This window comes from Tachypleus tridentatus, chromosome 10 (assembly GCF_004210375.1).
Source record: "Tachypleus tridentatus isolate NWPU-2018 chromosome 10, ASM421037v1, whole genome shotgun sequence".
In the NCBI taxonomy this organism is placed as follows: domain Eukaryota; kingdom Metazoa; phylum Arthropoda; class Merostomata; order Xiphosura; family Limulidae; genus Tachypleus; species Tachypleus tridentatus.
In genome coordinates, this window is record NC_134834.1 from 134,974,226 (window position 1) to 134,998,632 (window position 24,407).

Here is a 24,407-nt window from a genome sequence, read left to right on the forward strand (position 1 = left end):
CCACACAGGCCGCCTTGAGTTACAATTTATCTAGGGCTCCACATTTATGTTTTTCTATATGATTATTTTGTTCTCCAAAACTATTTTGGAGCTAGAAATCTCATGTATCATGAGATATAGGAGTAGGTGTGTAGGGACACTGAACTCGAATTTGATATTGGTGAGTTTGTGTTTTCTTATAGCAAATCTACATCAGGCTATCTGCTGAGCTCACCGAAAGAAATCGAACCACTTATTTTAGCGTTGTAAATCCATAGACTTACCGCTGTACTAGCTGGGGCTTGATATCGGATTAACTGATTTTGTTTTCCTGCCCTTCCTAGAGATCTCAATAGTAACATTTGTGAAACTGTGTTCATGCCCTCACTCATAAACTAATGGAAGTGAATTTGACACACACGGTCAAGTAAGTGCCCGTTTTCTTTTTTATCGGTTACGAATCCTCCTTTGAATAACTATATAAATAATTTGAGATGATGGGTAAACTTGATGGCACACTGGAACCTCTGTTGGTCTTGACAGAACCTTTGAACCCTACAGCGAAGCGCGTGTACTTTCTGCTAGCGCCTACACCATCACTATATCTGTTGTATTCAAGCTTGCTCAATGATCTCTAGTACTGGCGAAAAGCCTCGTTGGTCTGTATAAGTAAAATAATTTAATATAATTTAGAGCCATCTAATTTCAGCAAACACGTTACTTTCATCTGGGCAAAATTATACAGAAGTATTTAGTTCTAACCGTAACACAACAAGTGACACAGTGTTGTGTCTGCAGACTCACACCGCTAAAATCCGGGTTTCGATATCCGTCGTGGGCAGAGCACAGACAGCCTACTGTGTAGCTTTGTGCTTAATTCAAAATAAACCAAACCAATCCAACCTTTAATGAACGAGTTTATTTTTGAAAAAGAAGTTCAAAAGATAGGGGAAAGGTAAGTCATAAGTTCTGGAACATTTAATATAAACAGATCTAACAGATGTTGATTGTCTCATCATCTCCATTTATACATGTCTTTTTATTATTATTGAAACACTTCCTTTCAAGTTTCTTTCAATGTTAGTTTGTATATATCTTAAGATTTTTTACATTTTTCCAGTTCTAAGTACCATCACAGTTATATTAATATAATGTAGTCTATCATTTATTGTTTTTTGTTGTTTTTTTGTGCGTGTGAGATCAGCCACCTTCCTACATCTGGCTGCAGATGTGGGAAGGTGGTAATGGTGTGCGATACTGTAAGCTAGAGCACTCGCATCTGCTCTGACTTTTTTCTTCTTTTTCATGTTATGTCAGGCCAGCAAAGTCGAAGTTAAACTGAATAGATGGTGTACCCTCAACATAATTTGGGTATTACCTCTGCCAGTACTTCTTAAAACCAGGACACATTAGTTGTGTCCTTCCTTATGATTTGTGCTCCATTGTTGGATGCTTTTATTGTGGCTGCAATTTTGTTTTCATTATAGCTTTACATTTAGTTATATATATTTGGATATTTTTAGAGGTTTTCGTGTGATATTACGTACACTAGGATACACAACATGTAGCAGTTGGAAACATGCTATATTTTACTTTTAAAAACTACGTGAAAAAGATACTTTTAATTGGATAAAATGAAAAAAAAAATCATAAAGGTGTTCTGCAGTTAGTTAATATCCTTGTGAACAAGATATGTCTATAGCCATAAGCTTGCTTTAATTATTGGACTAGAGTTGCTTACCACAGTAACCATGTCATAGAATGTATTTCACAATGCTTCTTTTTCACCAATTTTCTGGGTTGTGGATCCAGATAGAAGAATACTCTTGAATGATGTTTACTGTACAAATTATTTTAAGCTGTGGGCTAATAGTTATTTGAATGTATGCAATGGAAATGGTTGCAGATGTGGATAATTCAGAATTGCGATGGACAGTGTGTTGGATTTAATAGTAGCAAGAGGTCATTGAAGTTTTTCTTTTCCCTTACAGGTCCCCAGCTTTAGCAGATATGGAATTACATGTATACAGAAGCTTCTCAGGAATAATATAAAGTAATACCCATTAACTTCATTGTTAGTGTATAAGAAATAATGATTTTCATTTATTTTTACACAAATGTTCGAGTTTTCAACTGATAACTGTAGATTTGTATCCTGCAAAGCACTTCCTTTGTTTACTGAATATTGTAGGTATCAATTATTATGAATTTCTTTGTCATGATATCATAACAGAACAAAACTAATAATACTAACAATTGTTTTAGAACTGGTCTGCTGTTACACTTAGCTAAGTTTCCACTTCTTAAATAAACATCAATTTATTGTACACAATTCTTAAAATATAAATAATTTACTGCACAAGATAAAAGAAAAAACCTCGAAGAGGCTGGAAACAATCTCATACACTCGACATACGTTTGACATGTTTACTGTGTCATCGTCTTGATGATAAAGTACAATTTTAAGGCAAGATGAAAATTCATTATTTCTTTGTTCCACTGATAACTCAAATATTCACTGCATTTCAGGTATAGATAAGTCAATAAAATCATGTAAAACAAAATTAAAGTAAAATTCATAAAAGGAAATTAAGGTAAAACAAAATAAAGTTTAATTTTTGAATTAAAAACATAAATAGCTTTAAATCCAATTTTTACATATAGTCTGCAGCGGTAAGAGAAAAACTACAGTAATACAAGTTGTAAAGGGCTTTCTGTAGCATAACTGTAATTATCATAACTTGACACAAAGACTAACAGGAACGTTCAAAAACCACCGTTAGTCACATGAAGTTGGCCTTTCCATTCCTGGTTTCGAGTTGTTTAACGTTATGGCCATTTTCAGAAAGTAAATGACAAAAGTTTTAAAAAGACTTGTAATAAAATTTTAATTATAACTCACCAGGATGACTAATGGGTAGTTCAAACAGCAGCGTTAGTCATCTGAAGTTGGCCTTTCCAGTCACGGTTTCGAGTTATTTGACATTACGACCATTTTCTAATTTTAAATCGAATTAGATGTACTTGGATTCTTAACAGGAAATCATATTAAAAAGGTCTAATGTAAAAATTAGAAAACTTAAATGGCATTAAAAGATTAATGGCCTTTAAAAAGCTAAAACATTTCTAAGGTGGACAGTGTCACCATCACCATTAACACTGTCTAAAGTTACAGATAAACCTTAGGACAGAACATGTTTAAAATGGTGCCGTCATTAAGAGTCACAAGCAAGACAGTACCATGTGGCTTACTGTGACCTGTGTGTTATACAGACAACACACTGGTGCATCAGTCCCACATTTAAGAAGACAATGAGTTAAAATCTGTTACGAATGCGTAGTCTTGTTTGAACAACTTCCTCTTTCTGATCCTTACGGAAGCAAAACGGTCAAAGTCCAAAAGAGGGTTTTATTTGGAAAAGCTCGTTTTCACGTTGCTCATTCCAAGTCGACTGCCAATTGGCATGGAGCCGAGCCTTGAATACACGACCATAAGTTCATGTATGGAACAGGCAGAGTGGTTGTTAAAGAGAAATGGGCCAGTTGGTTTTGAATATCAGCGAGAACAGGGTATGAATTAACGTTAAGTGATCCCAGGGCCAGAAGAGAACTAAGCAAGTCAGTATAAATATTGCAGTTTGAGTACTGCTTAGCTTCTATGTGATCCAGGACAAGAAAAGTGGTGTACAGTTCAGCAGTGAAAACAGAAGCAGTAGAGAGGATTCTAGGTGCAACCACTGAACCACAACAAACCAATGGCAGAGCCCACACAGTCATTTGAGTTTGAACCATCTGTATAAGTAGGAGTGGAAGGATGGTTCAAAAGATGTTCAGCGAATAAAAGTATTTCCAATTTGGGGTGTCTGCTTTTTTCAGATGACTTAAAGATAGGTCACATTTGGAGACTTAATAAATCATGGTGGGATGGGCTGACCAGTGGATACAGAAATGTTATTCAAGTACAGACCCAAGTCATCCAACTGTGCCTGGATACAAAGGCCAAAAGGAGCAATGGCAGATTGTCTGGTCTCAAAAAGTATAGCCCACTGAGGAAAGAAAATACAATCTCAGGTGAGATGCTTTGATAAGGGATGAAGTTTTGAAGCATATAGTAAAGACAGTTGCAAATGGCAGAGGTGCAAAGAAGGTTCATGGGGCTCTGTGTACAAGCTTTGAACTGGAGAAGTCCTTGATGATGAATGGGGTTCAGCATCTTTAAGGCCGAGATTCTGGCAGAACCATAGACTAGTGATTCATAGTCGACTTTCGACTGAATGAGAGCACAATATATCTTTAGTATAGAACATCGATCCACTCCCAAAGTGGTGGAAGAGAGGACACAGATGATGAGCAGTGCTTTTGTACATTTGATCCATAGTTGCTTGATGTGATATAAAGGTAAGCTTACATACAAAGAAAACCCCAAAGAACTTTGTCTCAGGGACTACAGAATGCACAACTTCACTGAAACAGAGTTCATGATCAGGATGAATACCCCACTGGCAGCAAAAGTGCATGCAAACAGTTTTATAGAGAGAGAAATTAAAGCTGTTCCACTTTAGTAAGCAATTGAGGGTAGTCTTGTAGCTGCCGCTCAATATACATGTTCGACGACTGACAGGAGATGTGAAAGTTGTCAACATAGAGCCTGTTTACAACAGTGAGAGGAAGTTGTTCAGTGGTGGCATTAAGTTTTATACTGAAAAGTGTGACACTCAAAACACAGCCCTGAGAAACTCCAAGCTCCTGTAGAAAATAACTGGAAAGTGTCGAACCCACACCAACTTGAAATATCCTGTACATTAAAAAATATTAATAAAAATGGGCAAATGGCCATGTAACCCATATATATGAAGGTCTCGCAAAATGCCATACCTCCATGTTGTATCATAAGCCTTCTCAATGTCAAAAAATATTCATACAAGATGTTGTTGTTTGAGAAAGGCTTTTTTGATCGACGTTTCAAGTCAAATCAGATGGTCCACGATGGAGCGCTGTTGTCCGAACCCACACTTGGTGGGCGAGAGGAGGTTGTTTGAATCAAGGAACCAAACAAAACGAGCATTAGCCATCCTCTCTAAGGTCTTACAGAGACAGCTCATCAAAGCAATTGGACGGTAGTTTAAAGGAATCTTGGGATCCTTCCCAGGCTTAGAGAAAGGTTGGACAATAGCCTGGTGCCAGGCATCAGGAAAAACATTCTCCTGCCAGACTCAGTTACAAACAGTCAGAATAATAGCAAGAGAAGCAGGAGATAGATGGCACAGCATGTCATAGTGTACATGATCGGGCCCAGTTTGAGTTCCACCAGTGTAAAGGGACGATTATAGTCATTGAGACAATCAGCTCGAAAGGAGAGAGGTGATCGCTCTGTCCGAGTCTTGATGGCTAAGAAGGTGGAGGATTGATTGATTGATTTAGTGTTTTATGGCACAAAGCAGCTAGGCTATCTGCACCAAACGTCCAGTAAAAAGGTAAAAATAAATTAAATGCAGTAAAATACAGAAAAGGAAATGAAGGTAAAACAAAACATCATTGAAAAACAGAAAAAGCATAAAACCAATGTTGACACCTAGTTTACAATGGTAAGAGAAAAAGCAGAGTAAAAGAAGTTGTAAAGTACTTACTCTAGCAAAATGGTAATGATCATAACCTGCCAGGAAGACTAACAGGTAAGTTCAAGAACCACCATCAGTCACCTGAAGTTGGCCTTTCCAGTCCTGGTTCTGGTTATGTGTCATCGCAGCCATTATCAAAATGTAAAATAATAGATGTTTTAAAAGACATATAGCAAAATCGTAATAATGAGTAGCCAAATGTCCAGTAAAAAGGTAAAAGTAAAGTAAATGTAGTAAAATTTGTAAAAGTAAATGAAGGTAAAAACGAAACAGCAATTAAAAACGGAAAATTGCATAAAACTGATGTTGACATCCAGTCTATAAAGTTGTAAAGAACTTCTGTAGCAGAATGGTAATGATCATAACCCACCAGGAAGACTAACAGGCAAATACCAGAACCACCGTCAGTCACCTGAAGTTGGTCTTTCCAGTCCTGGGTTCCGGATTATGTGCCATTATGGCCAGTACTAAAGGGTAAAGTAATAAAAGTTTAAAAGACATGCAGCAAAATTGGAATAACAACTCGCCAGGACGACAAACGGATAGTTCAAACAGCAGCGTTAGTCACCTGAAGTTGGCCTTTCCAGTCCTGGTGTCGAGTTATTTAATGTTCTGGCCATTTTACAATGTCAAATTGAACTAAAGAGAATGAAACTGTGAAAAGGAAGCCACAATTAAAAAGGTGTAATGAATAAATATCCAACACTTAAATGAGGTTAAAAAGATTAATGGCCATTAAAAAACTAAAAACTTTATCAAGGTGGACAGTGTCACCACCACCAATAACACTGTCCAACGTTACAGATAAACCCTGGGAAAAAACATGTTGAAAATAGTGCCGTCGTTGAGAATCGTAACGATGGCAAGAAAGTAAAATGTGGCTTATAGTGATGTGAGTGTTACACAAACTACACACTGGTGCATCAGTTCCAGATAAAAGAAAACGATGAGTTAAAAAACTGTGACCAATGCATAGTCTAGTTAGAACAACTTCCTCCTTCCAAACCTTACGGAAGATAAATGGCCAAAGCCCAATATAGGGTTTTATTTGAAAAAGCTTGTTGTCGCATTGCTCACTCCAAGTGGACTGCCAGCTGGCACAGTGCCGAGCCTTGAATACAAGATCATAGTCCATGTACGGAATAGGCACAGTGGTGACAGTGCCGGAACAGATAGATGTAGCTGCCGTGTCTGCAAGCTCGTTCCCGCGAATACCAGCATGGCCTGGTATCCATAAAAACTGGATAGAAGAAGCAGTTAATGAGAAATGGGCCAGTCAGTTTTGAATATCAGCGAGAACAGGGTGTGAGCCAACGTGTAGCAATTCCAGGGCCAGTATAGAACTAAGCAAGTCAGTATAAATAGTGCAGTTGGAGTACTGCTCAACTTCAATATGATCCAGAGCAAGAGATATGGCATACAGTTCAGCAGTGAACACAGAAGCTGTAGAGGGGATTCTGCGTGCAACCACCGAACTGCAGCAAACCATAGCAGAGCCCACTGAATTACCTGATTTGGAACCATCTGTATAAATGGGAATGGAATGATTGTTTGAAAGATGTTCAGTAAATAAATGATGGTACTTCCAATCTGAAGTATCTGCCTTTTTCAGATGACTGAAAGGTCACATTTGGGGGCTGTAATAAGCCATGGTGGGATGGGCTGACCTGTGGAATCTGCAATCCAAGAACAGACCCAAGTCATCCAATTGCGCCTGGATGCGAAGGCCAAACAGAGCAATGGCAGATCGTCTGTTCTGCAAAAGTACGGCCCACTGAGGAAGGAAAACACATCCTCAGGTGGGATGCTTTGGTAAGGAACAAAGTTTCAAAGAATATAGTAAAGATAGTTGCAAACAGCAAAGGTGCAGAGAAGGTTCATGAGATTCAACGTATAAGCTTTGAACTTGAGAGGTGCAGAAAGCCCCAGTGCAGAGTCGAAGTCCTTGGTGATGAGTGGGGTCTAGCCACTTTAAGGCCGAGGGTCTGGCAGAGCCATTGACCATTGTCGAGTTTTGATTGAATAAGAGCACAATATACCTTTAACATAGAACACTGATTTGCTCCCCAACTGGTACTAGAGAGGACACGGAGGATGTTCAGTGCTCTTGTGCATTTGACCTGTAGCTGCTTTAAGTATGGTATAAAGGTCAGCTTATGGTCAAAGATAAGCCCCAAGAACTTGGTCTCAAGGACCACTGGCAGCAAAACTTCACCAATATGAAGTTCAGGATCAAGGTGAATACCCCGTTGGCAGCAAAAGTGCATGCGAATGGTTTTAGAGAGAAAGAAATTAAAGCCGTTAGCTGTGTTCCACTTTAGTAAACAATTGAGGATAGTCTTGTAGCTGCCGCTCAATATACCTCATGTTTAACGACTGACAGGAGATGTGAAAGTTGTCGACATAGAGCCTGTTTGCAACAGTGAGAGGAAGTTGTCCAGTGGTAGCATTAAGTTTTATACTGAAAAGTGTGACACTCAAAACACAGCCCTGAGGGACTCCAAGGTCCTGTAGAAAAGAACGGGAAAGTGTCAAACCCACACGAACTTGGAATCTCCTGTCCATTAAAAAATTTTCAATAAACATGGGTAAATGGCCACGTAACCCATATGTATGGAAGTCTCGCAACACGCCATACCTCCATGTTGTGTCATAAGCCTTCTCTGATTGATGTTTCAAGTCGAATTAGGTGGTCTGTAGTAGAGTGCTGTTGTCGGAACCCACACTGGGTGGGCGAGAGGAGGTTGTTTGATTTGAGGAACCAAACAAGACGAGCATTAACCATCCTTTCTAAGGTCTTACAGAGACAGCTCGTCAAAGCAATTGGACGGTAGTTTGAAGGAATCTTGGGATCTTTCCCTGGCTTAGAGAAAGGCACCAGGTATAAGGTAAAACATTTTCCTGACAGATCTGGTTAAAGACAATTAGAAGGGCATCAAGAGAAGCAGGAGAGAGATAGCACAGCGTGTCATAGTGTACATCATCAGGTCCAACAGATGTACTGCCAGACCAATGAAGGGCCAGTTTCAGTTCCACTAGTGTAAAGGGACAAGTATAGTCAAAGAGACAGTCAGTTTGAAAGGAAAGAGGTGAATGCTCTGCCCGAGTCTCGATGGCCAAAAAGGTGGAGGAACAAGCAGAAGTGCTAGATACCTGGCACAAGCTTTCACCTAGAGTATCAGCGATGCTACAGACATCAGCCACCTCCTGACCATCAGAGAGTAAGATAGAGAGGGGGACAGAATTGTAGTGTCCACTGACTTTTCGAATCCTGTCCCATATGACCTTGGAACTGGTGGTAGAAGATATGCTAATTGTGAACTTAATCCAAGATTCCTTCTGGCTTTGACATCTTACCCACCTAGCATGAGCACGGGCCCGTTGGAAAGCGACGCGGTTCGAAAGTGTGGGATATCTGCGAAAAGTATCCCAGGCCCGTTTTTGAGCCTTCCGTGCAAAGTAGCAAGCAGGATTCTACCACGGATGATAATATCGTGGAATACACTGAGCAGCTGCTTGTATAATATAGTCAGCTACTGCTGCCAAACAGTCATCTGTTAATGGCTTACAGACGATGACAGGATCAAGTTCTGTGAAAGCAGTAAAAGAGGGCCAGTTTGCATGATCCAGCTTCCACTGGGGCATGCAGGTTGGGTGGCATCAACCATGACCAGACTCTCTCAAAATTATAAGAAACTGATCACTGCCTCGTGGATTACTGTCAACCCTCCATGAAACATGGGAGAATAGTGAAGGGGAGCAAACTATGAAATCAATAGTAATAAAGGACTGACTAGGTGCATAAAGATAAGTAGAAGAACCAGTATTGAAAAGAAAAAGGTTGTTATCAGAGAGCATATGCTCTACAGAGCGACCCATCCTATCAATATCAGCACTTCCCAAGAGGGGATGATGTCCATTAATGTCCCCCAAGAGTAAAAGGGGATATGACAACTGTTCAATGAGAACATCAAGGTCTGATTGATCATAGGTCTCTCCAGGTGACAGGTAGAGAGAACAAACAGATAGAATGACCCATAGAAACACGGATGGCTATGGCCTCCAAGGGTGTGTCCAGTGGCAAAGACAGTGGGCACATGCTGATCAACCAACAGTGCCACCCCTCCATGCACTCGTCCATTACACAGCCTGTCATTTCTGTACAGAAAAAACTGCAGAAAGGTGACTGTATCGGCAGGTTTCAGAAATGTTTCCTGTGAGAAAAGACATACAGGATGGTAGGAAGCAATCAAATTAGAACATAATCTTCGAAAGTTCCATTGTATCAAGGTAGCCATTTTAATTTATATGTAAGCGAATTAGATGGAGAGCCCTTCTTTTTACGACCACGTTGTTTTCTTTACTGACTTTATTCAAGGGAGGTCTATCATCCTCCATGGATCCTGCCCTTGGTCAATTGGGCAGGTCTTTGCTGTTGGAAGAGGATTCCAGCGACTGAGGAGTGAACAAATGATCGTTTTGCATTTTGGGGTGGGAGATGAAGATGTACCCAAAAAAATGCCCATACCAGAAACCAATGAAAATGGATCTTGGGGTTTGCTGGAATGTGCATTAGAGGCAGAGATGGGTGTTGACATTGATTCATCAACTTTCTAACCATGGAGGTCAAAAGACTTTTCATTTGGTTTGAGAACGATTCTTTTGGAGGCACAGATATCCATCTGCAGTCATGGAACAACGTGCAACAGCATATGTTTGAGATGAAGTGGTGGACAGCTACTTTTGAGCCTCAGGGTAAGTAATGTTTTGAATTGATTTCAAATGCTGCACCTCTTTTTCTTCCAATCATTTGGGGCAAGAACAAAAGCAGGATGGGTGAGAGTCATTGCAATTGATGCAATGAGGGTCTGTTTCACACTAATAGGCATCATGGTCCTTCCACCAAAACAAGCACTCATTGAGGATACCACAACATGATGTCTTCGAGTGACCAAACTGCTGATACTGGAAACATCTGAGAGGGTTTGGAATGTATGGCCATACCTTGCAATGAAGGTAACCTGCGTTGATGGTGGCAGGTGGACATGGTGATGTAAGTGTCAGAATGAGGACATTTGTCAGCATCATAATTCCATCTTTGTGAGTGGAGATACGCCTCACTGCAGAAACTTCTTGGGTGGAGAAACCATCGAGAATCTTTGACTCAGGGATGTTCTTCAAATCCCTCTTAACAATAACTCCTTGTGATGAATTTAAAGTAGTATGAGGTGTAACCTCAATAGGTATATCCCCAATTGCCTTTGAATACAAGAGGAGTTCACTGTGTTGAGATGTGGATATTTCCACCAATATGTCACCATATCAAAGCTTCTTTAGTGACTTTGGAGAGCCAGCAAGTCCCTCTAGTCCCTTCTGAATAAAAGTGGGAGACATCTGCCCTAAAGGTTTGCCTGAAAGAGAATGTAGTATAAGAAAATGAGGTACAACAGGTGTTACAAATGTTGAAGATTGCTGCTCAGAATTTTCTATATGTGGTAGTTTACCTATGGACTGTGTTTTTCCCTATCTTATTTAAGTTTTTATTTGGAGGATCCATTATAAAAAAAAATATTTCAATGCCTACTGACCTTATCTAAAATGGAGCCCTTTGAGGGGGACACACTACAATGCCAAACGAGGACACTGGAGTAATGTTAGAGTTTCATGAGCACTATACCCAAACACCAGCATCAGATACAATGTCGACAACACCTGTTAAGAACATCCAACACTGGTACTTGTTTGACCCTAGGGGGATACCCCAAGGCTGTCCATGTACAGGAATTCAAGGCCAAAGCACTGTGTTAGGGTTGGACCCCTCAACCATCAGGATCATCTCCTCCCCTGCACAGATCACCATGCATAGCAAACATGGGGAGGATGTTCAGATCCCAAAGGAAGTAAACTGAAAGAACAGAACCTTCCCTGGGAGGTTCCCTCACCATGTATAGGAATCCACACCAAGGGACACATAGAACAGAATACAGCAAACAATGTATTTTGATATTAAACATGATAATTACCTAAACAAAATAACTGCTATTTAATTAACAGCAGCACAAGTACATTACAGTGAAATTATTTCAAAATATTTCATTGTACCTACATTTGTATTCTAGATACAAAGCCAAGTACAAAAAAGGATGTATAAACACACTGATACATTATTAATAGATTTTTTAAATTATTTGAGGCATACAATGAACATAACCAAAATGAAGAATAAAGCCCACCAAGGTTGTGTCAAAAAATTAGAGATCTCACTCGATTAATCACACTTTTAATCATTTTTGCATGAACTGAAACCAGTTTCTCTCTAAATGTTTGCAGTCTCACAAATAAAACCCATAAACAAAATTAAAGTACTTTGAAGACGTTTACTTGCCTTTCACAGTTTAAATTAGGGGCTTCTATTAAACCTATATTAGAAAACATACATATATCCTTGGTTCTATTAATGTATAGCATGTAAAGCTATTTTTAACCACATTTAATCTTTGATCTTAAAACAAGTTATGTGAAAGAAAGCTTATCCTAAGCTAGGGTTTCCAACTGTCCAACTTTCAGTAGGGTAGTCCTACTTAAAGATAAATTGTGTTTATGTTTTACTACCAACTTTTGATATGTTCATTAACTTGAATTGAGAGCATATTGAGTACCTATGATGTTTGGCGACAGTACATCTTATGACAGGGCACCTGTTGTACTTGGGGACTGGTGTCTTCTGTGAAGTGGTGACTTGAAGCTAAGTTGTTGCAGATTGGGTTTGGTTATCTAATGGTCACCCACAGTCTAGGATCTTCTGTGGTTGGGTACAGTTTTTGCATACTAATTGTTCTAAGTTGAAGAGTGGCTGATCAACGCCAGAAGAATTAAGAGTGAGTTTATCAGAGAATTCAGCCAGACCAACCTTGAGTACATAAGCAATTAAATTTTTATTCAGAAATGATACGAGTTATATTGGTTCAGGGCTAAATAAGAAATCTGGAACATATTCATCTTCTGAAGAAGACAGACCAACATTCTGTTTGCCAACTTATCATTATATTAGTGTGATGTGTTTTCTTACTCAGAAATTTCAATATCAACTAGGATTTACTAAGATATCAAAAGCATGTTTCAAGACTACGATATGATCTTACAAAAGAGATCTCGAATAAAGCACCACATTAAATACCAAATAGTAGTAAATTGTACAAAAGATAAGGAAATGGATATGTGTGAAACTAATAACATTTAAAACATCAATTCATAAGAAGTTACCATGTGGCAGAATCCACAAAGAGCAAATGTGATGTGCGTGAACAAAAAAAAAATATGCATGTGATAAAGTCTACAGTGTATATTATAAATGCTTTTAATAAAAACTTTAGAAAGTTTAGTACAAATTAAAGAACGATACAGAAAATACTGATAAAAAGGTTTAATGGCATAATGAAAGAAGAGGCAGGTAATTGATGATGCTATGTTTTTAATTGTGAAAAAGAAGGCTGTAACAAAGCAAGTTTTGAAAACATCAAATTTGATCTTTATGAAGCAGAAGGCATTTTCTTTCCTAATTGAACTGGGATGCCTGCCTAACTGTCTATGATAAAATACATAGAAAGAAAATCCAAATATAGTATTGTACTTCTCAATTTTTCAATTTGATAGCATCTTATCTGCAAGAATAATTACTAGTTGCAGCACAGAAATAAGCTGAATATTCTGAATTTGAATTTAATGAAGACAATAATTTCTCTTTTAAGTTAAAACACATAAAAATTATGCAAATGCAAGTGATTTGAATAAATTTCATGGTGATGTTGAAAAATAATTTTCCTTGATGCTCAAAAATGTCATTTCAGACAAAGTCAAGCTAAAGTTTAAAACCACTATTCCTATTTAAGAGCTGTAATGTAACTGTGTTAGTGGCATGAATATTTAAAACTAACTTATCAACATTACTAATGGATAGTTTAGCCAATGTCTTACATTAGCTAACTCAATTTAGACATTTACTTATAAAATAATGAACCTTTGAAAACCCTGGGAAAAGTAAAAGAGATGTATTTAATTAACTCTGTCTTAAAAGCAATACATAACAGCACAGAAAGCCCTTTGTGCAGCATTGTGCTTAATTTCAAAACAAACTATACATAACTTATTGTTTAAATGCCACAACCCAGCTAAATAATGTAAAATTATTTTTCATATATAACTTCTATATTCAAGCTTATTAATTAAACTTAAGTATCAATTATTAACATCATTTAACATTCACAGATAATTTAAAGCTAATGATAACTCTGGTGAGCAAATAATGTAAACTACTTAAAACTTAAGGGTTTTGACATGTATTTTTCAAAAATGAAGAAAGCAACAGAGAAACATTCAATATTTACAAAATGTATTTATTACAAATGATGACAGTAAACAATACCAAACAAGTTGCAAAATTAATAAAAACTGCAATATTTTTCTGCATAAATATTGAAGAAAAATAACTTCTTTGGATGAACAAACTTAAAATGAGTCTTTGGTAGCCAACAGGTCAATAGTACATTCTCTGATCATACCAGACACAAAACTGAATTTTAGGTTGGTACTGTTGATGTCTGAAGCTTATTGTAAATGAGGTTATGTGGATCAATCCACTCAGATACGTTCAAATCTGCTAGGAAATTACGTTGCCACCATGCTTTTGACATAAGCAAACTGTTTCACCCATCCAGGTAAATAAAGGTTTCACTAATTTAAACCAGACAAAAGATCAGTTACTGTAATATCTTGTCTTCAGTCCTACTCTTGCTGTCTGACAACTGACTGGGAGAAAACTTCTCTCTCTTTCTTTTCTGTTGCACGGTAGGATACACAGTTTCCAGTGTTCAAATAACCTACAATTAAAGCAAAGCACCATCTGGTGGGACCTCTATGCTATTACATTGGTCCAACTACTGTATGAGGCTCTGGAAAGATTTGTTTACTCTGAAAATTAGCACCACAATACTTTGGGGTGTTTTCTGTAGTGGAGCAATGGGCAGATTACAAGGCTTTTGATATACTATCATCATGGGAACATGTTCTAGCCAAGGATGATTTTTTTCCTCTCCAGCTCCAATTAAGTACAAAATATCTTTGATAACCATGTGGTGCTACATAGACTCATGTTTTTAACCTTTGATTAATTTATTGCTAATTCCATACCATACTGTGCCTTCTTATGTGGGTAAATCAAATCATCTGCATTTGATGCTTAGTTTTCGTGGAGTCCACAATTTTCAAGTTTTGAACTTTATCCTCTGTCTATCCCATAGTTAGCTATGTTTTCTACTGGATTGGAAACTTTACAAAATGCAGTTGTGGTTGTGTCCCAGTTGAAGAGTTTCTCCTTTTTCAAGTGCTCAACAATGTCAAATACAGAAGGCATTGCCCCACCTTTCCCTGAAGTCCAGTCACTTAAGGTAATTACTTGTCTGCATCTTTTTAACAAATTATTCAGGCTTTTTTTTAGACAGTTAAATATAGTGATAGTTGATAGTCCTTTCATCTTAATAAAGTTCATATCAAAGTGTTAAAAAGAGAAAAAGAGCACAAAGAGAAATCCTTTTTCTCAGCAATAACCTAGGTCTTACTAATTTGACCTCAGATATCTCATGATACTGTTGGAACTAGCAGGAAGTTATTCTGCAAAATAGGAGGTATAAGAGAACTTGTATACAAAGTTTGTTTGTTTGTTTATGAATTTCACATAAAGCTACATGAGGGCTATCTGCACTAGCTGTCCCTAATTTAGCAGTGTAAGACTAGAGGTCATTACCACCCACCGCCAACTCTTGGGCTACTCTTTTACCAATGAATAGTAGGATTGACTGTCACATCATAATATCCCCATGGCTAAAAGGCCTATACAAAATATAAAATAAGCCTAACTTAAACAGAGAGGTGTGAGAATCAAAAACAATGTTTTACAAGAAACAACTTTTTTTTCATATTTAACAATAAAATAACTAACCAATCATGCAATTCACTTGCAAGAAATGATACCAGGTCTACCAAGAATTATACAAGTACATACAGGAGGTAGGTGTGAGATCTATTTAAAGAAATATATCAGATGTTTCTTAAACACATGATACAATAATTGTGAAGTCTATTTCAGGTATCATCTAAGAAAAGAAAATAGTTTCATTATGTCTTTACTAGTCTTTTCCAATTGATAAATGAGTACTGTAATGTTCAGAAACAAAGGATAAGGCAGAAATTCCATAAAATAAACCAAAATTACCAAACTATGATTTTAGTAACAATTTAGTTAATTCTAAAGTTAACAAGTGATCTTCCAGTGAACTCGTGTTTGTTTGTTTCAAACATTAAACTAAACACATTCACGTTCTTAACCTTTGATTAAGAATAACAGAAAATAATGTAACAAACAACTGATACAGAAATCAAACCTAATGTGCATAGGTTTTTACCAGTAGCCTGAGCCTAACTATAAATTATACTTTGCAGATACCTTTATTCTTAAAGCAACAGATAACTAAACTGATTTGTCATTTAAGTATGTGCAGTTGTTCAGATTTTGATCTTTTACACACCATGACTGGCTTTCTAGTTATCTTGAAAATATTTTTTATTTCAAATAAGGAAATGATACATTCACTACTACTGTAGTCTATAAAAATTAGGTTTTACATACTGAAATTTAGTTTCATTTCATAATATCCAGAGATACATCTCAAAGAAAGCAGACAGTAATACTTACAATTTTTTCTAGTTAAGATACTGTAGCTTTTTATATTATTTTCATTATTCTGTTACAAGCACTAAAAGAAATACAATTCACTAACTGTCTTCATAATAAAGAATTAATAACTTGACTGACAAAACAATGTATTAAATGAATACTTAAGATTTACTTAATAAAACAAAATTTGAATTGTATAGCAAAATCCTGTATATATTAATGTCATAATACTTTAGTAAAATATAATATTTCCATCAAAACTAACAAAATTGTTTCCAACTATAAGTCTGACAACTATCATCTTTGTAAATTAATATGGCAATATAGCCCATAAACTCAATATTTTCAAATGTATTATGTTATTTTTATTTTCTATTACCTACCATTTAATACCAAGATATATTATTCAAATTTTACATGGAGGTCAAAACTTTGCTTGTGATTAGTAAGACCACAGAAAAAAATAAAGTTCTTTATGTTTTTATTTTATTTTTTGATTTCTACTCTCCCCAGCCACTGGGTAATCTCTTTCATTCCAAACACTTATTCCATCACAGAGACAAATCTTTTTTGGGTTTTCAAACAGTCCAGCTGACCGTGCAATAATTCCACATGAAAGCCTGGAACAGGGGGAGAAAAAAAAGCAGTGGTAATTTATTCAATTACAGATCTATCTACTTTGTATTATAATGGACTTTCACATAACTTTAAACAATGAATGGGAATTTACAACTGCTAAGACTAAAGAGTTTATAATGGTTATTATGGCCACTGTGCCTATTACTTTGTATCTCACCCTTTTACACCCATTAATTTCTCTCTTATGACTTCCTATAATGCATTTAGACATAAAATACTTGTTTAAGTACCAAAAGATTAATAATATTTTAACACTAAGTTAATACCACTTTATATTTGTCTGATGTCACAATAGTGCTATACACTAGTGCATAGAAAAAGTAACATTGTTTAAAGTTTTTCTTGGTTCAAAATAATCTGAGGCAATTAGAGCAAAACAAAATTGTCAATTATCATTTTTGTACATTGTATCTTTTATAAATACATCTTGGTTCAAACAAAACTCAAAATTAAAGTTATGATCAACAAGCTGATGGTCTTATTACATGCCAATACACTTCATGGCAGGCATATGCAATTTTAATTTTCATGACAAATTTAACACAATTTTCTTAAACAATGTTATGCCATATTTTTGAGACTAAAAATTAAATTTATATTTAGTGTGTATTTATTCTAACTCAGGTTATCAATTTGACAGTCTTAAAACACTTTAAAAATGCAATTTCATTAAATAAAAAAAAATCTGCGTTACTAAAAAGACAAAACAGAGGAGAAAAAAAGACCATCACCTTTATATTTATAATATATTCACGTGTAGATATAAATAAAATTGTTATTAAAATGCAATAGCATTCTTAACAGTCTATAAGTGCTATTATAACAATATCAATCATTCAACTCAATTCTGCATTGCTCTAACAAAAAACTTTAGACCTATATGGCAACAACCCAACAGTTTCATAATTCGAAACATGCTGGCTTCATTCATCTCATCTCTGTTTTTGCAACTCTTACATGTAAAAATATATTAACTAAAACTTCTATGAAACTAAAGAATTAGTAATAATCTAATTATCCATTTCTACTAAATGTAATTCACATAACAATAGAATGGAACTGATACAGGTAATTTTACTATAAGCCAATGTACATACATACAAAGTACTGGAATAAGACTGAAAACAATTTTATCATCATACACAATGTATAGAATGATAGACTTATACTTACATACACATACTTTCATCATCTGGAACCATAGTTTTACTGAACAAAATAAATTAGGACTCAAGAAACTATTGGTATGTATACATACTGCAAGCACTTAAATTATAACTATGGAACTGGCATTACACTTCTCTACTTCTGTTTTTAATTAAATAATGGTTGATGCATTTGTAGGGTTAACTAGAAAGCCACATTAATAATGAGAAGTTTAAATAATGGCTCACTATCTGCTTCTATGGATATGCTGATCTGTATATAATTAGGAATCATGCACTGAATGTTATGTCTTATATCAGTAACCACTTTTAGTCATTTCACTAGTGCTACTGGCCTCAATTTTGTTTTGATGAATGATAACACTCACCCAAACAATCTGCACATAATATTGCTGCTTCTATATGAACATGAAACTACTGTGAAAATAAATTGGCTAGTATTTTCTCCAAATATCAGTCCCACAAAACACATATAATGCCATACTGATTTCATTCACCAGATAATGGACCAGCTGTAAAACAAGTTGGTGAGTAGTGGTGACACTGCATTTGCCCACCATTTAATCTTACATACACAGAGCAAATGTAAAGAATATAAGAAGAAAACAAGTTTTCAGGCTTACTACATTATGGTATGTTCTCTTTTTCTTTCTTGTATGCTACAAGTCAACCACATATATCCTACAATAATAGGTATTTCCTTTAACCCCACTTTTTTATACTAATGGTACATTGCACTAAATAATAAGTTATTTAATTGAATAATGCTTAAAAGAACATTATTCATCAACTAACTTTTAAGGGTGTAATTTACCACACTAAAATTTGGGGAGAGGAAGAATAATGAGTCCCATTAAAATTACATGCGAGTATATGATAACTTATTTAACCTCCCCAAAACTTTGGCTTGGCCCCCTACAAATTTTTGGTGCTGAGGCTACCACTGTCAGTGAGAGAAAGAGAAAACTTTTCCCAGAACTCCATCCATAACTTCATAAACAGTATGCAGGTTCAACAACTGCAGTGTGGAAGTACTCGCTAGTAAGATGGATAAACATTCCAAATACTTTTTTAACTCTCTTGTTACAGACTTATCAAATTGCCCAAGTTCATAACCCCTTAAAGTTTCCATACTACAACTTCTAATACATTCTGTGTACACTCATAAAATTTCACAAACCTTCAAGTACACATTACAAGTCTGTGGTATACAAAATTGGAACTTTTAATAAAGTATTTTTATCAAAAATTTCTTCACAAATATATGGAGTCAAAGTGTTAACTGCCCCAAGTGCAAAGTGATTTTTATCTTCAGATTAAAAATACTTTTTTCTTCATCTGAAAAATTTCAAATTTCAATTGCATAATCTCTAAAACTTCAATAATTTTTTATCAGTAGTTTTTTATCTGTTACTTTCTCTACCCAACCTCTATACAGACCTCGTAATCACTATAAAAAATATGAAATAAATCAATTTACCGTTTTTAATTTTTGAAATAATTGTATCAGAAAACCACAAATGTTTATCCTAAATAGCTTTAAAGCTTGTAACAGTATATGTTTATTTAAACTTAATTTTATTGTTTTATTACCCTTTGCCCTGTATCTAACTAATAATCCCACCACACAGATTGTAAATCAATCAAATTGGAAGTTCACGCTACTTTATTACATTACACTTAAAGCACGAGATGCTTCATAAGAATTTTTATTAATTTCAATATCTAATTTTTAATTCTAGTTTTTACAATTTAGTAAATACACATAAAAAACAAAATATAGTACCCATCTGGGTCATTTTTTTTTTGCTGTTGACTGTTGATGAAATTTAAGCCTATTTCTTTATACTGATGGTACTACTACACTAAATACTTTTTATTTAATTAAATAATGCACCTAAAAACACAGAATAATAACAAAAGCTTTTCCCTGGAATATTTAGTATTGAGGCCGCAACTGTCACTCAGAATGCTCCAGTCTATATCAATCACTGTGTAATTAATGAATGATCTAATCAACTATAAACTAATAGACTGCTTTAAATTACAAATATTTGATCACTTTACACAAGGCAAGTAGGTTTGTAACACTCATTCAATTTAACTGTTAATGTCTGGATTTACATTTCTCAATTTTTTTTATTAACACTTTTTAGGGAACAATCTATAAAGAAGTTAGGCTAGAAACATTACATAGTTTGAGGTGTTCATGCTGACAATGGAATTGGTAATATACTAAAATTTCCACATTCTTTATCCTATAAACAATTTCATGATCTTACATTTCTTCTAAATAAGTCAATCTTATTTTATACTAAGAATAATGTCATCTAAACAATAGTTATGCGATATCTATTCATGAGCAAATGATAAAAACCATCAATTTTCCATAATTCCATGACTTTGTAACAGGTGCACACCATAATAATGTAAAAACATAATTAAATAATGAAGCAATATAAGCTTTAAAAAATAAGCAAATACATATTTTGTTGCTTCAAATGCTTGCCAGAAAGGGTTTTGAACAGCACTCACAATGACATAATTTTGTTTAACCATAACTCTAACTACATTGGAGGTTGAAAGGTTTTCCTGCACTATATATTTTAAAACTAAAATAACATTCCTTGTAATGAGCTACTTCTTTGAACTAAAATATCAGTTCTTCCTTTTTTTCAATATAATGCCCAAGATTTGATCAACTATCGTGTGGTAGCAAAAACCTGTTGACTTTTGTAAAGATGGGGGGAAAACAACAACAACAAGATAACCATTACACGAATATGAGAAGAAAAAAAAGAAAGAGAGAAAGCATGCCAAAAGTTTCTATACCTTTATCTTATTATTTGTTGTAATAAATTTGGAACAAAACTCTTAAGTGCACGAAAATGATAAATAAATATGTAGGTTATATTAAGTAAGATTTTTAGTAAGTTCACCAGTAAGATTAATCCAAATGTATTATTTTTGAACAAGACAAAGCTAATGAGAGAGCCAACAAAACATTTTCGTTTATCATGTTGAGCAAACTGTATCGTGTGTAACAAAAAAATAATAAATTACTTCTAAATCTGGATAACACTGACATGTATATACTGTACATATAAATGAATCAAAATACCAGTATCACATAACAACAAACTACATGCACGTATGCAATATTAATATCCAATCAGAACAAACTACCAAAGATGAAAATAAAATTAACAGGAACTGTGTAATGAGTATAGTTAATTAATATTATGAGAATGATGTAGACTTTCTACAATCACAGTATCAAAACCTATTCTTAATATGTTAAATCAAATGTATACAAGATTTCAGTGAATAGTTTACTGTCAAAATAGTCATTCTTTGTTTTCGACATTTCTTTTTTTTGTACTTTGTACGTGAATATCAGTTTCTAAGTTAATATAATAACTAATGGGATAATTAATAACCTTTTTCCAGAGTTTCCATCAAGTTTAGAGGAATTAGTGTTTCCTTGTCCTAAATCATCTGGTTTCTCAGTAACAACTAAAGAACGACCAATTATATCCCATACTTTGATAATCCTGTCTTCTTTCCTAAACACAGCTCTCCCATGCTCATCTGCTGTCACATTTCCCAAGTCTCCATAGTGCTGTATGGAAAGAAGAAAAAAGTGACAAGTTACCTAATGCCTAAACTTATGATATCCTGCTTTAAAAAGTACATTAAAAATTCCATATGTTATGAATTTTCAAATGTATAGAGATAAAAAAGAAATCTAAAGTAAATTTCAAAAACTTAATTTTGTTACTGTACTTATCCTGTGAAGGATTATAATTTAAGAAATGAAACAAGAGCCTTGTAACTAACTTATAATATTTATAAAAGCTCTCTATTCTTTGTGAAAAATTGTATCACATATTACATCACACTTAGTAACTCTGTTTTTCTGTTACAACACCATGTTAGAAAATGATCAAAAGTAAAATCACTCATGTTCTATTTAAAATATATAGCTGACCACAAGAGTAATTAACTGCAAATTTTATGTTATTTTTTCTTGCATCTTTTTGTGATTATATGTTACTATGGGCTCTTTAACCAACAAAGTAATGGACCCACAAGCAATTCAGTCCATAAATGGTTTTGAAAATTGTGTTTATAAAAAACAAACAAACAAGGAAGTCCATAAACCCCATATAAAAAAACAACAAAATTTAACATTTTGGGCTAATAATATTTTGTAAAACTATAAAGAAAGTATTTCTTGTTGATTAGCTATTAAGTTTACTTACACAAAAATAAGAAACAGCTGAGCAACTGCACATACTTAATCCTTTCTTGAATAACAAATGAACTGTAGAGTTCTCTTGGTTCAATTATGGTGATCTTTGTCATATCAGAATGATTTGTTTTTTGTGTAATGTCTATTCATCTAAAGAGCATGAATTTTTTTAAATATTTCCCATGACATTTTGGGTAGAAATTGTCAAGTGTTAAAAAGATGTAAAACATGTCCTAAGTGATCTTATTTCCTATTATGATAACAGTGATTAATATGATCAGATTGAAGAGAAAGCTATCGGTTCCTCATTAACTCTTCTTGTAGCTAATGAGTTCTTCATGAAACACATTAAATAAAATTATGCCCTGTTGAAGTTAAACCAATATTACTTATGTTAAGGACAAAACAGTTATGATAGTTTAAAAATATGCAACCAAAAAGGATTAATACGGTCCAAGATTAATGCAGCTTACCCTACAACAGATTGTTTGGCCACATAACAAACTACAGTTTATTTTGATTTATACTAGTTTGTTTGTTTGTTATTATGCACAAAACTATACAGTGAATTATTTATGCTGTGTCCACCACATATATTGAAACCTAGTTTTTAGCATTATAATCTTAGATGAAGAATTTAACTCAAATCTACCTATTCCAGATATGGCAGTAACCATATACAATGAAAAAAATGGAATATAATCATATCAAAAACCTCTTGTTAAGTGTTTATTTTCACAACTTCATTTCAATTAACTATAAGTTTAATAAATTAAATGCATAAACAGTAAAACCTATCTAAGCCACAAATTTCATAAACCTGTACAAGTCGGAAACCTGTACAAGCTGGAAAAAAAAAACTTTGTAGCATTATATTAAAATTTATCTTATAAAAGGCCCTCTGTATTGCAGAACCTGTGTAACGCAGATGAAAAACTGTCTTTCACCTACCTCATCTATCAACATGTAGGATTAAAACCTGAGTAAGGCAGAAAAAAATGTTTTTGATTAAATATTTTCTTATTTAACTAATAATTTCTTTAAATATTTAAACATTCTTGTTTAATTAATAATTTGTTTAAATATTAATAAATTCTCAGACATATTGTTACAGTGAGTATTGGTTAAATATATTCTGTTCTTTTTTCTGCTGTCATTATTCCGGAGGTTGCTATTTGAAAGAACAATTGACTGCACTCTTGGTAGCATTTGCTGATTGAAAGCTAGAAAAACTATGGGTAATAGGTAAAAGTGAAAAATGTGCACTGTTTCAAATATTTAAGGAAGAATCAACTTCTTGTGGAATAGAAAGCAAATTATAAACTGTGGATAATGACAAGTGCTATATTTGAGGAAATTTTAAACAAATTAAACAAAAGAATGGAACAAGAAAATTGGAATATATTACACTTCCTAGGTAATGCAACTTGTTGCCCAAAAGTTCAACTTTCAAATGTTTGTTTAGTCTTTCTACCTCCATGTACAACATCAGTTCTACAGCCACTAGATAATGGAATTATACAGATCATAAAATTGAAATACAGAAAACTGATGCTTTAGCATATTACTGGAAACATGGAAGACAGTAGGAGAGCATCTGAAATGACCATGAAAATTGATGTGTTAAGATGCAATTGCATTTTTAAGTCATTCAATCAAATGCATAAAAGGTGATTGCATAATTAAGTGATTTTGAAACTGTGGATTTATTTACTTTTGATTATGGCAGAGATTGTGAAGAAGTTGTTTTTTTATGACAATTCTAGTGAAATCCAAACTATGATTGAGAAGATTGATGCAGATGATCCTGTGAACGTCAACAAGACTGTTTTAACAGAAACTGACAAAATTGATTTAAAATCTATAATAGAATCACAAGATGGTTACAGTGCGAGATATTCAAAAAATGAACAAAATGGAAAAGATAGTGAGGAAATAGAAATTCCTACTTCATCGCAAGTGTTAAGTTATATTAACACTTTCAAATTATATGCAAAAATGAAGGGAGAAGATGAATTTCA

At 34.6% G+C, this 24,407-nt stretch overlaps 1 protein-coding gene across 4 annotated transcripts in view; it reads right to left on the minus strand.

Moving 5' to 3' along the window:
- Positions 1-16,194: 16,194 nt before the first annotated feature.
- The window catches only part of Ccs (Copper chaperone for superoxide dismutase), a 28,976-nt gene continuing 20,763 nt past the window's right edge, over positions 16,195-24,407 (minus strand). For all 4 annotated transcript variants that reach the window (XM_076463866.1, XM_076463867.1, XM_076463868.1 and 1 more), the window contains exons 5-6: positions 21,572-21,753; positions 16,195-16,946 (exon numbers count right to left, since the gene is read on the minus strand). In XM_076463866.1, coding sequence (XP_076319981.1) covers positions 16,808-16,946; positions 21,572-21,753 — 321 coding nt within the window. In that variant the 3' untranslated portion in view covers positions 16,195-16,807. The remainder of the gene's footprint in view (positions 16,947-21,571; positions 21,754-24,407) is intronic.